The following is a 13,283-nucleotide window of genomic DNA, read 5'->3' on the forward strand; positions in this document are numbered from 1 at the left end:
CTCTCTCTCTGTCCCTCTCTCTCGCTCTCTCTCTATCTCCCCCCCTCTCTCCCCCCCCCCTCTCTCTCTCTCTCTCTCTCTCTCTCTGTCCCTCTCTCTCTCTCTGTCCCTCTCTCTCTCTCGCTCTCTGTCTCTCTCTATCCCCCCCCCTCTCCTCCCTCTCTCTCTCCCTCTCTCCCTCCATGTCCGTGCGTCTCTCTCCGTCTGTCTCTACATCTCGGGCTTTCATTCTCTCACGGCTGCTCTTTGTTTTTCTGTGCCACCAGAGATTGATGCAGTACCTTGCCTCCAGAAACACACTCTTCAACCTCAACAACTTTCTAGATAAGGCGGCGCTACAAGGTGATTGGATGCCACTGGGCAGTGTGTGAACTTAGCGGGGCTGTGCATCTGATAAAGCCACTTTCCGTCCCAGCCTCCCTGGCTTTGCGACTCTGTGCATCAGCTTTTGTTAGGAGTTGTGTCACGTGTAAGGCAGGGTCCAGGGTCCAGGGTGGTATGTGGACTAAATGAGCCTTGAGCTTGGTACACTAATGTGCTTTAAGCCGCTGAAATGCAAATGCAGGAATATGCTTTTGTTTAAAAAAAAAAAGGGGGGGTGAATCCCCCAATGTAAAGTGGTGTGGCAGCCATTTTGTTACATCGTAGGAAGCAGGTTTTGGTTCAGGCCAGCTATGGGGAATGGGTGGCTGTTACCTATGATGGACAGCTTTGTACATTTACGATGATGCGGGTCGAGGTGGACATTTTTTAACACTAGTGCCCCCTATCTATCCTCAAGGGTACGACATGTCGACCTTCATCAGACGCTACAGTCGCTACCTGAATGAGAAGGCGATGTCCTACAGACTAGTGGCAGTAGACTTCACCAAGATGAAGAGAGGGTAACACACACACACACACACACACACATACATACCTCAGACATATCCATGCCACCCCTGACAGGAGACAACGTGTGCGTGTGCGTGTGCGTGCGTGTGTACATGTGTCTGACAGTGCTCAAAACAATATGTATTTTCCCCCTTTTAAGGCATTTAAGGCAATAAATGTGATGACTGATTCCTATCCTCAACTGTCATGAGTCACGTGTTGGCACTGTTTCCGTCACAGATATTTATCCGTCCGCCATTTTAGTATTCTCGCCTAAGCGTACCATTTTGTTTGCAGAGGTCCTCATTTGTGTTTTGCCTGTCCGGTTGTGTGTGTGTTGCTGCCAGGGCGGACGGTGTGATGCGTACTATGAATACGGAGAAGCTGATCAAGACTCTGCCCATCATTCAAAACCAGTTGGATGCACTGCTGGACTTCCAGGTATGCATATAGCATGGATGAGAGAGAAGTGGACTTGTTACTGGATGAATAAAAAAAAAAACAACAATGCAATGAAGGCAGCACGGCGCAGTGGTCCTGGGTTCGAGCCCCGGGGTAGTCCAACCTTGGGGGTGGTCCTCTGTGTGGAGTTTGCACACTGATCTAAAAAAAAAAAGAAGACTGGATCGAGCAACTCGCAATGTGAAGTGAAGCCGGCATGGGCGACTTGGGGGCCATCTTAGGTGGACCAAGAAGCCATCAGATTGCATTAGAATTGCCCGCTAAAACGTTGTGTTGCGGCGCATACCAGTGCTCTAACCGCACAGGGTCGAAAAAAGTGGCAGCTCGGATAATATAACATTTCACAAGTAAGTACCCTTTTTTATTTGACTCTTGCATTTAAGATGCCGTAGCAACTGCTGTTTTAAGATGCCTTGATTTGTCAACATGTTTTTCCCGAGCTGGCTCCTCAGACGAGCGCGTGGAAGAATGACACAGTTCGTGCTGCTCGCGGGGGTGAGAGCGGTGCGTCCTGGCCTCATCAGGCCGCTGCTCGCCATCGCTGCAACACGATAGCTCGCTACCTAAGAAAATGACGGTATACTGGGCTACTTTACGATCACCTACATGTGCAAGCAAGACTATTAAACTCTCCAGTGAGTCTGTTGTTTGTAAACAATAGAGTCTCATATTCTCATGTTCTGCAATCATGATCTTCTTACATTTACATGTAGAAGTTTTGTCAGCGGTTTTCGCAGCTTCTTGCCAGCCAGCTTTGCAGTGCATTCTTTGCCAAGATGATGCAGTCGTATCGTGCAATAATTACAAGATTACTTTTATAAGATTAAAAACATGATTATCCGTGACGGCAGTGTCGCACGTGAGGAGCCAGCTCGGGATTTTTTTTTGTTGACAAATCAAGGCATCTTAAATCAGCAGTTGCTATGGCGTCTTGAATGCAAGAGTCAAATAAAAAAGGGTGCTTACTTGTGAAATGTTGTATTATCTGAATTGCCACTTTTTTCCCACCCTGTGCGGTTAGAGCACTTGTACGCGCCGCAACTCGGCATTTTAGCTGGCAATTCTAATGCAATTTGATCGCTTTTTGGTCTACCTAAGATGGCGCCGATCAAGTTCAATTGGCCTTCATAAATTGGTGGCACGGAATTATGGGTTGCACGAACCAGTCTTCTTTTTTTTTTAGATCAGTGAGTTTGCATGTTCTCCCCGTGGCTGTGTGGGTTTCCTCCGAGGGCTCCGGTTTCCTCCCACAGTCCAAAGACATGTAGGTCAGGTGACTCGCCCGTACTAAATTGTCTCTAGGTGTGTGTGTGTGTGTGTGTGTGTGTGTGTGTGTGTGTGTGTGTGTGTGTGTGTGTGTGTGTGTTGGCCGGCCCTGTGATGGCCTGGCGGCGTGTCCAGGGTGTCTCCCCACCTGCCTCCCAATGACTGCTGGGATAGGCTCCTGCATCCCCGCGACCCTGAGTAGGATACGCGGTTAGGATAATGGATGGATGGATGGATGCAATGAATGCCCAACTACTCTGGAGTTGTTCAGCAGTCGGCTGGGTAGCCGGTCTGGTTTTGCTTTGCAGCTGAAGGTTCTGACTTTAACAAAGTAATATAACTTTCCCTCCATTTGATGTAAGTCAGAACCTGCTTCAGGAGAACCGTCCTGGTTGAGTGAAAGAACAGTCTTTGGTAACCGTGGCAAGTTCTTGCTTGCTCTTCTGTACTGGAGCTTGGTTGCGCACAACAAAACACAGGTTATACTTTTTGCACACAGATATCGTCTCATTTTTAAGTTTAGGCTGGGCTGGATCTGGGCTGTCTAAACCGATTCTGCTCATTTCTCGCCCTGCACGCAACCTCCCAGTCTGTGTGCCAAATGAGGGCACACAGTTAACGTCCAGATTTTACCCACATAACCGCAGTATACTCGTCGCTGCAGCTGTGTCTGTGGAGCCGGTGGAGCCACTTCAAGCTCTTCTCCTCCGGCTGACGTCACATCCGTATCAACTGTGCCCTGCTGCCCTGTAATGAGATTCTTGTTTAGATGCCAAGTCTCGTGGTTGTTGACGTCAAAATAATAATAATAACAGGACATTTGGATGAAATATTTAAGCTCTGCTTCTTGTACTGAGCACTCAACCATTATTTTTCTTCTCCAACCTTTATGTGAACTCGGAGACACACTGAGGGCAGCAGCCATCTTTTGTGTCGGTGCCAAGCATGCGCAACAAAATACAGCTGCAAACTGATAAAAACTGAGAGATAGAAAACCAAGTAATGGCAAAATGACAAAATGTAATTATGAATAAAACCCCATCTCTTACATGTTTTCATCAATTTCTGTCTTTCTTTCTTTCTTTCATTTTTGGACTTTGTCTCCCTGATCCAAGCCTAACTCCAACGAACTGACCAACGGAGTGATCAACGCAGCTTTTATGTTGCTGTTTAAAGACTCCATACGACTGTTTGCCGCCTACAATGAAGGAGTCATCAATATGCTGGGTAAAACACACACAAACACATACACACACACACACCGAAACGTCCCTCCATCTCAAATTTCAAAGAAACCCCCCCCCCCTTTTCTCCCCAAGTGTATCCGGCCAGTTACCCTATTTCCCGAGATGTCCCGGTTGCTGCCCCACCCCCTCTGCCAATCCGGGGAGGGCTGCAGACTACCACATGCCTCCTCCGATACATGTGGAGTCCCCAGCCGCTTCTTTTCACCTGACAGTGAGGAGTTTCACCAGGGGGACGTAGCGTGTGGGAGGATCACGTTATTCCCCCCCAGTTCCCCCTCAGGCGCCCCAACCGACCAGAGGAGGGGCTAGTGCAGCGACCAGGACACATACCCACATCCGGCTTCCCACCCGCAGACACGGCCAATTGTGTCTGTAGGGACACCCGACCAAGCCGGCGGTAACACAGGGATTCGAACCGGCAATCCCCGTGTTGATAGGCAACAGAATAGACTGCTACGCTACCCGGACACCCCCTAGAAAAACAATTCTTATGTGAGTGAATAATGAAAGCACAGAGACACTACTGGCTAAAACTGAGAGCAGGATGTCAAATCCCGCTGCTGTGCATTTTATTCTCAACAACGTCTTGTTGAATGGCTCATCTGGTGGACCACTGGTCTGATGTGGCTTGACATCTACTGACAAGTGGATCAAATAATAGCTGGGAAATGATTCTGACCATTATAACTAACCTGCACAGAGCAGCAGAATAGAGTGTACTGCATCAGAACGACTCGAGTAGCGTCAGCCCGGCAAGCAAAAAACGTCCCCAGCACGTCCCCTAAAGGTCCTCTCTGAACGTCCAGTATATGTCATTTTGTTGGGTTTTCATTACGTCACGGGGAAAGTCTGCTAGATGCCCCTGTGACGTCCCAAGACGTTATTGTGGCATGTCCCGCAATAACTTCCCGAGGACATCAGGGGGGAAGTCTTCTAGGCGTCCCTGGGACGTCATGGGGATGTTGTGGCTCGCAATAAAGTCCCCGTGACGTAATGAAAACCCTACACAATGACATTTACCAGACGCTCGGAGAGGACCTTTAGGGGACGTGTTGGGGACGTTTTTTGTTTGTTTGTTTGTTTGTTTTTGTTTATTGGGAGATCATTTGTCAGACACGCAGTAGGAAATTATCCAGTATTGTCTTTTGAAAGTTTTGCTGCCATCATCTACACTTGATGACACTACAGTATTGCCCTGCGTCGCATACATCACATGTGTGATACGCCAGTAAGTTTGAATAAACCATAAAACGTGTGTGCATAATATAGTCAAGTAAGTCGCTCAAATTACACTTCTTGTGTTTTAGGAAAGAACACATATTTTAAAAACAGATCTGACTCAAAATTCTCTCCTACTCTGCAGAGAAATACTTTGACATGAAGAAGAACCAGTGCAAAGAAGCACTGGAGATCTACAAGACCTTTCTCAACAGGATGACCAAACTGTCTGAGTTCCTCAGAGTGGCTGAGGTAATATCTGTTTGTCCTGCTGCTTCTCCATTAAGGAGACAAAGAGCCAAACACCACCGGAGAGGGTGAGATTATCACTCTGGAGTGCATCTCAAAGGGTTACAATGGTCTCTTCTCCTCTCTTCTGTATGGGTAGTATTGGTCGCTTCAAACCTACCTTGCCTTTCTGCAATAATTTAGTCAAGAGTTTCCTACATGAGAGGGAGCAACACTTCAAACTGTTGAGATGCGCTCTAGATCTTCAGGGTGAAATTTCCCTTGAGAACTGATCTACAGTCAGTATTTTCTAACCTCGGCCGTGAGGAAGGTCAAACTTAAGACAGTCGTAGATCAGCATCCAAGGGCTACTTCTCCTTGTTCTTCTGTTCTTCTTATTTTAAGCCTTTTCTCCTCTTTCTGTCCTTCTGTTGCCCTGACCTGGGGGAGGGGCTTGTCCCAAGACAGTGATGAATGGCTGAGTCCTAACCTATCAGAGATCGGCTCGTTCAGAGCCTCCAGTTGAAGGACCCCACGCGTGCTGCCTGTTCACATGCCTGCAACTGCATGCCTAAGCAAGCTGTTTATCTACCTCTATTTCTATCTCTATCGCTCTCCTTTGTTAATCCTTTATTCAATTTCCACTCCTTCTATCTCTTCTAAAAATGGCTGTTATCCATTTAATAGTTCCAATATTTGCTAATTGTGAAGCCTCACAGATAATGGAAGTAGATTTTAATTCTCTGTAGCATCCCCCCTCCCCTCCGTGCATCATCATCGAAGGCTTTCTCACAGTTTGTTTTGGTTCCTATTTGGAAGAAGGTTTGGGGTGACGGAGCAGCCCAATCCAAACAAAAACAGAACAAAACAAAACCAAAAAAAAAAAAAAGTACTTACGTTGATTTCAAGGACCCATTCATTTACCTGTCTAACAAAATGTGTGTTTGTCTGTCTAACAAATTGTGTGTGTGTTTTTTTTTTTATGTTTCATCTGTGGCCTGCTCCTTCTCCATTCAGTCAACATTAAGTTGAGCGTCTTCCTTTTGGATGTCTCTCACCTCGCAGTCACGTGACCTGCTGTCTGTCTTATCTACCTCGCCTGTACCGCTAGTCAGTGCATTCAGCATTCATTTCAAACCAGTCTCAGTGTGTGTCCGTGTGTGCGTGCGTGCGTGCGTGTGTGTTTATGTAGGTGTGTGAATGTGACTGTGCACATGCACCCCCCTCCCCACCTCCTCCTACTCCTCTGTTGTCTTTTATTTGTTTTCTTTCCATCCACTGCATGGGTTAATGAATGCTTTGGCTTGATTCTTCTCTCTCCCTCTTCCTCCTCCTCCTCCTCCTCCTTCTCCTTCTTCCTCCTTAACATGCCTCCTCCCTGTTTTTCTTTCTTTTTTCTTTTTAATTCTGTGGTTTGTTGGGTTTTTTGTTTATTTCTCGATTTGTTACATTTGGTTTTATTTTTCGTTTTGCCTCCCTCCTCCTCCTCCTCCTCCTCTCCCCACCCCCACCCCCACCTCCCTTTTTTGTGACACAGCGAGTTGGGATAGATCAGGGCGACAGCCCCGATCTCACACAGGTCAGTCTACATCTCATCTCAATCAATCGATCAATCAATCAGTCAATCAACCAGTCAGTCAATCTATCAGTCAAGTCAGTCCCATGATGCTTCATTCTAAACGCTCCCATTCCCTACTCACCCTACAGTCCTGCCCACGCTGCAGCTGGCCCCAGCCTCCCCCTCTCTCCTTTACTACCCGTAACTCCTGCTCCCTTAACTCCTGCCTTTCTCTATGCAGTAGAGAGATCTTCAAAAGTAGGGAGGGACCAGTCATTCCAGGCCTCAGCCTGCTTGACCCCTCGAAGCACCATTTGCTCTTTTTCTGTTTTCTAAACATCCGTGCAGAATTAAAATAAAGTTGTTGTTTTTTTCTTTTCTTAACTGAACGATTACAAAGCAAATTCTAGCTTGTTTGATTCATATGGACTGCGTTCACACAGCAGCTAAATACAGTTTTGTCACGTTTTCATAACTTTGGTTATGAAAGAGAGTGACCAACCACATTCTGTCAACCGACTACCGGAAATATTAAGGAAGTCACTGGGTCCAGACCGAGCCCAGACCGAGTCCAGACCGAGCCCAGACCGAGTCCACCGCGGGGATGCTGGAGCCCATCCCAGCAGTCAGGAACATTGATTTGTCGTTTCATTCCATTCACCTGCGCACATGAAATGAAACAAAATATCGTTTCCCCCAGCCCACAGCAGTGCAACACAGACAAAAACACATATCCAAACTACAAGAACACATATAGCCAAATTAGCAACAAAAAAAAACCTCCAAAGCTACAGGAACACGCATATATCCAACCAGGGGTGTAACGATCAGCACGGGGCCCTAATGCAAGATGGTCAAAGCGGACCCTATAGTAACAGGTCGGATCACCATAACGCGCACCATCTCCTGCGATGTCCGATGGCGCGCTGTCGTTGATGCTGCTGCTAGCTGCTGCAGCAGAGATGCAGTTGGCTCTTGCTCAGCTGAATTAGTCCTGCTTTCTACCTCCTCATCTTTCTTTTTTTGAAAAAAGACACTATTTTTGGGAGCTCAGCTTTTTCCTTCTCTGCTGCTTCATTTAATTTTCTTTTTTGAAACCCGCTTTTGTGTTTGTACTCCATGCTGCTTTGCTGTCAGATTAGTTAACGTTAACGGTCTAATTTAAACTAGCTGTAGGCTATCGTATAGTCTCGTCACATGATCGAATTGAGACTTGACATTGGACAACAACAACATGCATGCGTGCAGTATTACCCAGCAATCATTGCATATTATGTGTAAAATTATGACAAATTTACCAAAATAAGAAGCACTCATTCGTTTAATTGAACAGTTTTAGTTTATTTATTGTGTTGTGTTTCATAGTTTATAGATTGCTACAGACTACTTTATGTAAAAACCATAATGGATAATGCCTTTTTGCGGCCCCGTGAGTGGGGCCCAGTGCAGCTGCACTGCCTGCCTGCCTGCCTTGGCCACATTCGGCCATGCAGGTTGGGCCCCAAATCATCGTGGGCACCATGCAGCTGCATACTCTGCATATATGGTAGTTACCCCCCTGTATCCAACATAACTTTGTCAAAAGAAACAGTCAACGGTAGGGAAAGTGCTCAACAAATAAGGAGCAAAATAATATAAATAAATCTAAATAAAAAATATCCAACGGTCCTGGGTTCGAGCCCCGGGCTAGTCCAACCTTGGTGGGTCATCTTGGGTCGTCCTCTGTGTGGAGTTTGCATGTTCTCCCCATGTCTGCGTGGGTTTCCTCCGGGGGCTCCGGTTTCCTCCCACAGTCCAAAGACATGTAGGTCAGGTGAATTGGCCATACTAAATTGTCCCTAGGGTGTGTGTGTGTGTGTGTGTGTGTGTGTGTGTGTGTGTGTGTGTGTGTGTGTGTGTGTGTGTGTGTGTGTCGGCCCTATGATGGCCTGGAGGCCTGTCCAGGGTGTCTCCCCGCCTGCCGCCCAATGACTGCTGGAATAGGCTCCAGCATCCCTGCGACCCTGAGAGCAGTATAAGCGGTTAAGACAATGGATGGATGGATATATATAGATATAAAAAGATTTTTTTTTCACAGTCCAAGAGAGTGATCACCAGCCAGGATGACTCAGAACTGTCTGTCTGTAGGGCTAGCAGCTAGCTTAGCCTGCCCCACTTCCGCATCCTGTCAGACCGCCCTCAATGTTTCCTCCTCGGGTGCAGCTCCAGGCAGGGCCATGGTAACTGGGCCCACCGGATGCAGCAGACCAGGCTCCCCCAGCCTATCCAATGCCAGCTCTCCCAGCCAGACACCTTCGACACACCTCCCCGCACTCCACACGGTGACACCACAAACAGTTAACACTAGGCGAGGCCACCCCCACACTGCCCTCGGTGTTATCGGAACTGCCGGTCTGCATGGGCTAGCAGTTAGCTTAGCATGCCCCGCTTCCACATCCTGTCCGACCGCCCTCGGTGTTTCAGACCGCCTTCATCTCACACAGATCGGCTGTAATGTGATGTATAATGTAATATGTGCAACACAATTTGAGATTCAATTTGTCAGTCCCCAACACTGACTGTGTGAACGCAGCCATTTTAATTATAGCATTTCATGTTGCCAAGTTGCACTTTTCTTTTCTTTTCTTTCTTTTGTAGTTACTGGCTTTTGATTTCCATTTGGTGCTTGAAACTCAGCCTCCCTCAGATGTCCTCTCAGTCTCTCTGCCAATTCCACAGGGCAAATATCAGTGTAATCTGCCAATCAGCCTATATTATAACCATAGCGTTGTTCATGTTGAACTCGTTTTAGCTCTACGAGAGGCTTTCGATCCAAAAAAGCATTGTTCAAACCCTATTCTGAAAAGAGTATGTCCCTTTGTATTAGCTGTGGGGAGAGCAGCGAATGGTTTCTACCAGATAATGTTCTGCAAATATGGCTTGGATAGGTGCACATTATGTCATCATAAGTACTGCATATCATGCTATTATAGGCCTTGTAAACAATCTATCCTTCTCACTGGACACCAAACTGGATGCTTACCAGATGTCAAACCTGAAAAAAAGTATAAAAAATTTTTTTTTACCTCTTTTACAAGTGTGTCATGTTTGTAGTGCTTATGAGGACCCTATATTCCCCTATTCAACTACATAGTGACCCATGCCTACACTGAGCTCTGTTTTACTTTCAAACCTTTAGCACATTCTAGATTTCTCTGAAGAAGGATACCCAGAAATTGATTTTTTTTCTCTCTTTCCCCTTTAAAATAAGTATTTGAGAAATCTTTTCTTATTTTGCCTGTTGTGGTGGGATTGTGTTCTAAGTCTGAAATGTAAGGCTCTGGCTGAAAACCGCTGGTATCACATGTGATCCAAATGAATCCATCCATTTCTACTGTTTCCACTCGAAATACTGCTGACAAGCTGCTTAATGTGCATACCTGGTTTTCGCCAGACAATTGCCTTTCAGGGAGTTAACTTCCCTGGTTTCCAGTGTCTCCCTTTCTCAACATATAGTTTACAACAAAATCCTGATACCTAGTTACCCCCAGAAGTTTCTGCTTAAACTTCCACACCAATCATGTCAGTAATATTTTGGATTTGAGTTGTCATATGAAGTGGAATCCATGGATTAACTCTTTATTTAAGGATTGTGATTCTCTGTTTGTTAATTTGCCTCTGTGTGTGTGTGTGTGTGTGTGTGTGTGTGTGTGTGTGTGTGTGTGTGTGTGTGTGTGTGTGTGTGTGTGTGTGTGTGTGTCGGTGAGAGCGTTTGTGCACCCCTGTGCATGGGCTTGGTAGATGGTTATGAGGTGTGTCTTCTGCGCACTCTGGAGCCCTGCAGGAAGGATGCTGTGCTCTGTTCTGTCCTTACCTGTCAGTCCTGCTGTGGACTCGCTTGCATGATCCGGGGCTGATCTGTGCATGCTTGTCAACCAAACCTGATGATGAAACCAACCAAAAACTGACCGTCCCAGTGCATAAAACAGAGAGCTGCGCTAACTTTAGAGAGATGCCGACATTAATTCAAGGATGACTCATTATTTTTGTGTTGCTTTTTGTGTACGCGTGTCAGTGTGTGTATGTGCGTGTGTCTGTGTGAGTTTGTTTGTGTGTGAGTGTGTGTGTAAGAAAGGAAGAGAGAGAGGAAGGGAAGGAGGGAGAGAAAGAATGAGATAAAATGAGACAGAGTAAGAAAGGTGTGAGTAAGAGAGAGAGAGAGAGAGAGAGAGAGAGCAGTGTCCCCCCCCATCTGCTTGCCTATGCTCTTCTCCTTTGCTAATGTTGCATTCCCCTCCCCCATCAACACCCATCCTCCTCCCTCTCCACCTGATCTCCCTGTCCCATTCACCCCCCCCTCCTCCCCCAGGCTCCTAGCTCTCTCCTGGAGGCACTGGAGCAGCACCTAGCCTCTCTGGAGGGCAGGAAAATCAAGGAGCTCTCTGCTGCAAGCAGGTAAAGTCAGAACAGAGTTCCCCGTTTTCTGCAACAGCCGTTTAAAAAGAACACAAGTAAGAAAAAGATTGAGTGGTGTTTGACATGTTTTCGCAAAAAAATGTGTGTGTGTGTGTATGTGTGTCCTTCAGAACCAGCACCTTGTCCAATGCGGTGTCCACTCTGTCCAATACTGGGATCTCTCTCAGCCGTATGGAGGACAAGACGGATGACAACAGACTGCTGCAACACAAGGTCAGACAGTCGTAAACGTTTTAGGGCCGAGTATTCATGACAGTGATATTCTGCACCAAAATCTGTTCATTTGAAAGGAATCATCATGTTGAGTGGAATCTCCTCCAGTAGCAAATTAAATTCGTATGATGCCCTCGCGTAGAGCTCAACTTTGGTGGACTTTGACATGCTAATTTGCACCATCAAACAATAGCAAAACTGGTTTGACTGTGTTGACTTAGGACAGGGCGGCGGAACGGTGGCGCAGTGGTTAGTGCGGTCACCTCACAGCAAGAAGGTCCTGGGTTTGAGCCCTGGGGTAGTCCAACCTTGGTGGGTCATCCTGGGTCGTCCTCTGTGTGGAGTTTGCATGTTCTCCCCGTGTCTGCGTGGGTTTCCTCCGGGGACTTCGGTTTGCTCCCACAGTCCAAAGACATGTAGGTCAGGTGAATCGGCCGTACTAAATTGTCCCGAGGTGTGTAGGTGTGTGGGTGTGTGTGTGTGTACCTGTGCGATAGTCTGGCGGCCTGTCCAGGGTGTCTCCCCGCCTGCCACCCAATGACTGCTGGGATAGGCTCCAGAATCTCTGAGAGCAGGATAAGTGGGTGGAAAATGGATGGATGGATGGACTTGTGACAGAGCAGTTGCTAGAGTTTAAAATCGAGGAAGCTATCATGTTAGCAGCATTTAAGAGTCCATCCATTATCCATACCGCTTATCCTGCTCTCAGGGTCACAGGGATGCTGGAGCCTATCCCAGCAGTCATCGGGCAGCAGGAGGGGAGACACCCTGGACAGGCTGCCAGGCCATCACAGGGCCCACACACACACACACACATTCACATTCACACCTAGGGACAATTTGGTACAGCCGATTCACCTGACCTACATGTCTTTGGACTGTGGGAGGAAACCGGACCCCCTGGAGCAAACCCATGCAGATACGGAGAGAACATGCAAACTCCACATAGAGGACGACCCGGGACGACCCCCAAGGTTGGACTACCCCCAGGGCTCGAACCCAGGACCCGCTTGTTGAAAGGCGACCGCGCTAACCCCTGCGCCACCATGCTGCCCATTTAATATTATTTAATATTAATTGAATATGAATAATATTTAAGTCCATCCATTCATCCATTATCCAAATCGATTATCATGCTCTCGGGGTCGCGGGGATGCTGGAGCCTATCACTGGGCAGCAGGCTCTTATTATCTTGACCTCATGCTAGAGTTCCTGGTGTGGTTGTTAAAGATAATGATTTAAAATGAATGAAAAATTAAACCCACAGCTTATAATAAATAGGAAAAGGAATGACCTCTAACTTTTTATTTGCCAAAACTGGAAATTGGAAAACGCGATGGCTATAACCCTGGTTTTGAGATGAACATACTAGTTATTATGAATTTAAAATTATAATCGTCACAATTGTCCCTTGCACATGGGTGCATGCAGAAAGTTTGTGCATTTTATAAATGGGGCCTGTTTTGAAGGAAATATTGTTAGAGTGCTGCTATTGACCAACACCTTATAGTAAAGGATTCATTCCAGACTATTTAAATTTGCTTTAGGTCGAAAAACTTACACACTTGATAAGCAACCTTATGTTCGAGTTTAGCACCATTTGTGAGAGGGCCAAAGCTACAAATGCTAGCCTTTTTTAAAAAGTGGTAATGGCCATCTAGTAGTAGCTATTGACCACAGACTTTATGATGCTATTATGGTTTTAAACTTACAGCCAGTACCAGTTACCAAAAATAAGTTTACTTGAAACTGGATTAGGGCAG

General features: G+C 46.6%; 1 protein-coding gene across 2 annotated transcripts in view; it reads left to right on the forward strand.

Moving 5' to 3' along the window:
• Positions 1-13,283, forward strand: part of LOC130116710 (phosphatidylinositol-binding clathrin assembly protein-like) — a 37,404-nt gene that overhangs the window by 10,045 nt on the left and 14,076 nt on the right. For both annotated transcript variants that reach the window (XM_056284719.1, XM_056284720.1), the window contains exons 3-10: positions 267-342; positions 782-884; positions 1,221-1,314; positions 3,717-3,828; positions 5,212-5,318; positions 6,832-6,873; positions 11,201-11,286; positions 11,418-11,520. In XM_056284719.1, coding sequence (XP_056140694.1) covers positions 267-342; positions 782-884; positions 1,221-1,314; positions 3,717-3,828; positions 5,212-5,318; positions 6,832-6,873; positions 11,201-11,286; positions 11,418-11,520 — 723 coding nt within the window. The remainder of the gene's footprint in view (positions 1-266; positions 343-781; positions 885-1,220; positions 1,315-3,716; positions 3,829-5,211; positions 5,319-6,831; positions 6,874-11,200; positions 11,287-11,417; positions 11,521-13,283) is intronic.

This window comes from Lampris incognitus, chromosome 8 (assembly GCF_029633865.1).
Source record: "Lampris incognitus isolate fLamInc1 chromosome 8, fLamInc1.hap2, whole genome shotgun sequence".
NCBI classification, from domain to species: Eukaryota; Metazoa; Chordata; class Actinopteri; order Lampriformes; family Lampridae; genus Lampris; species Lampris incognitus.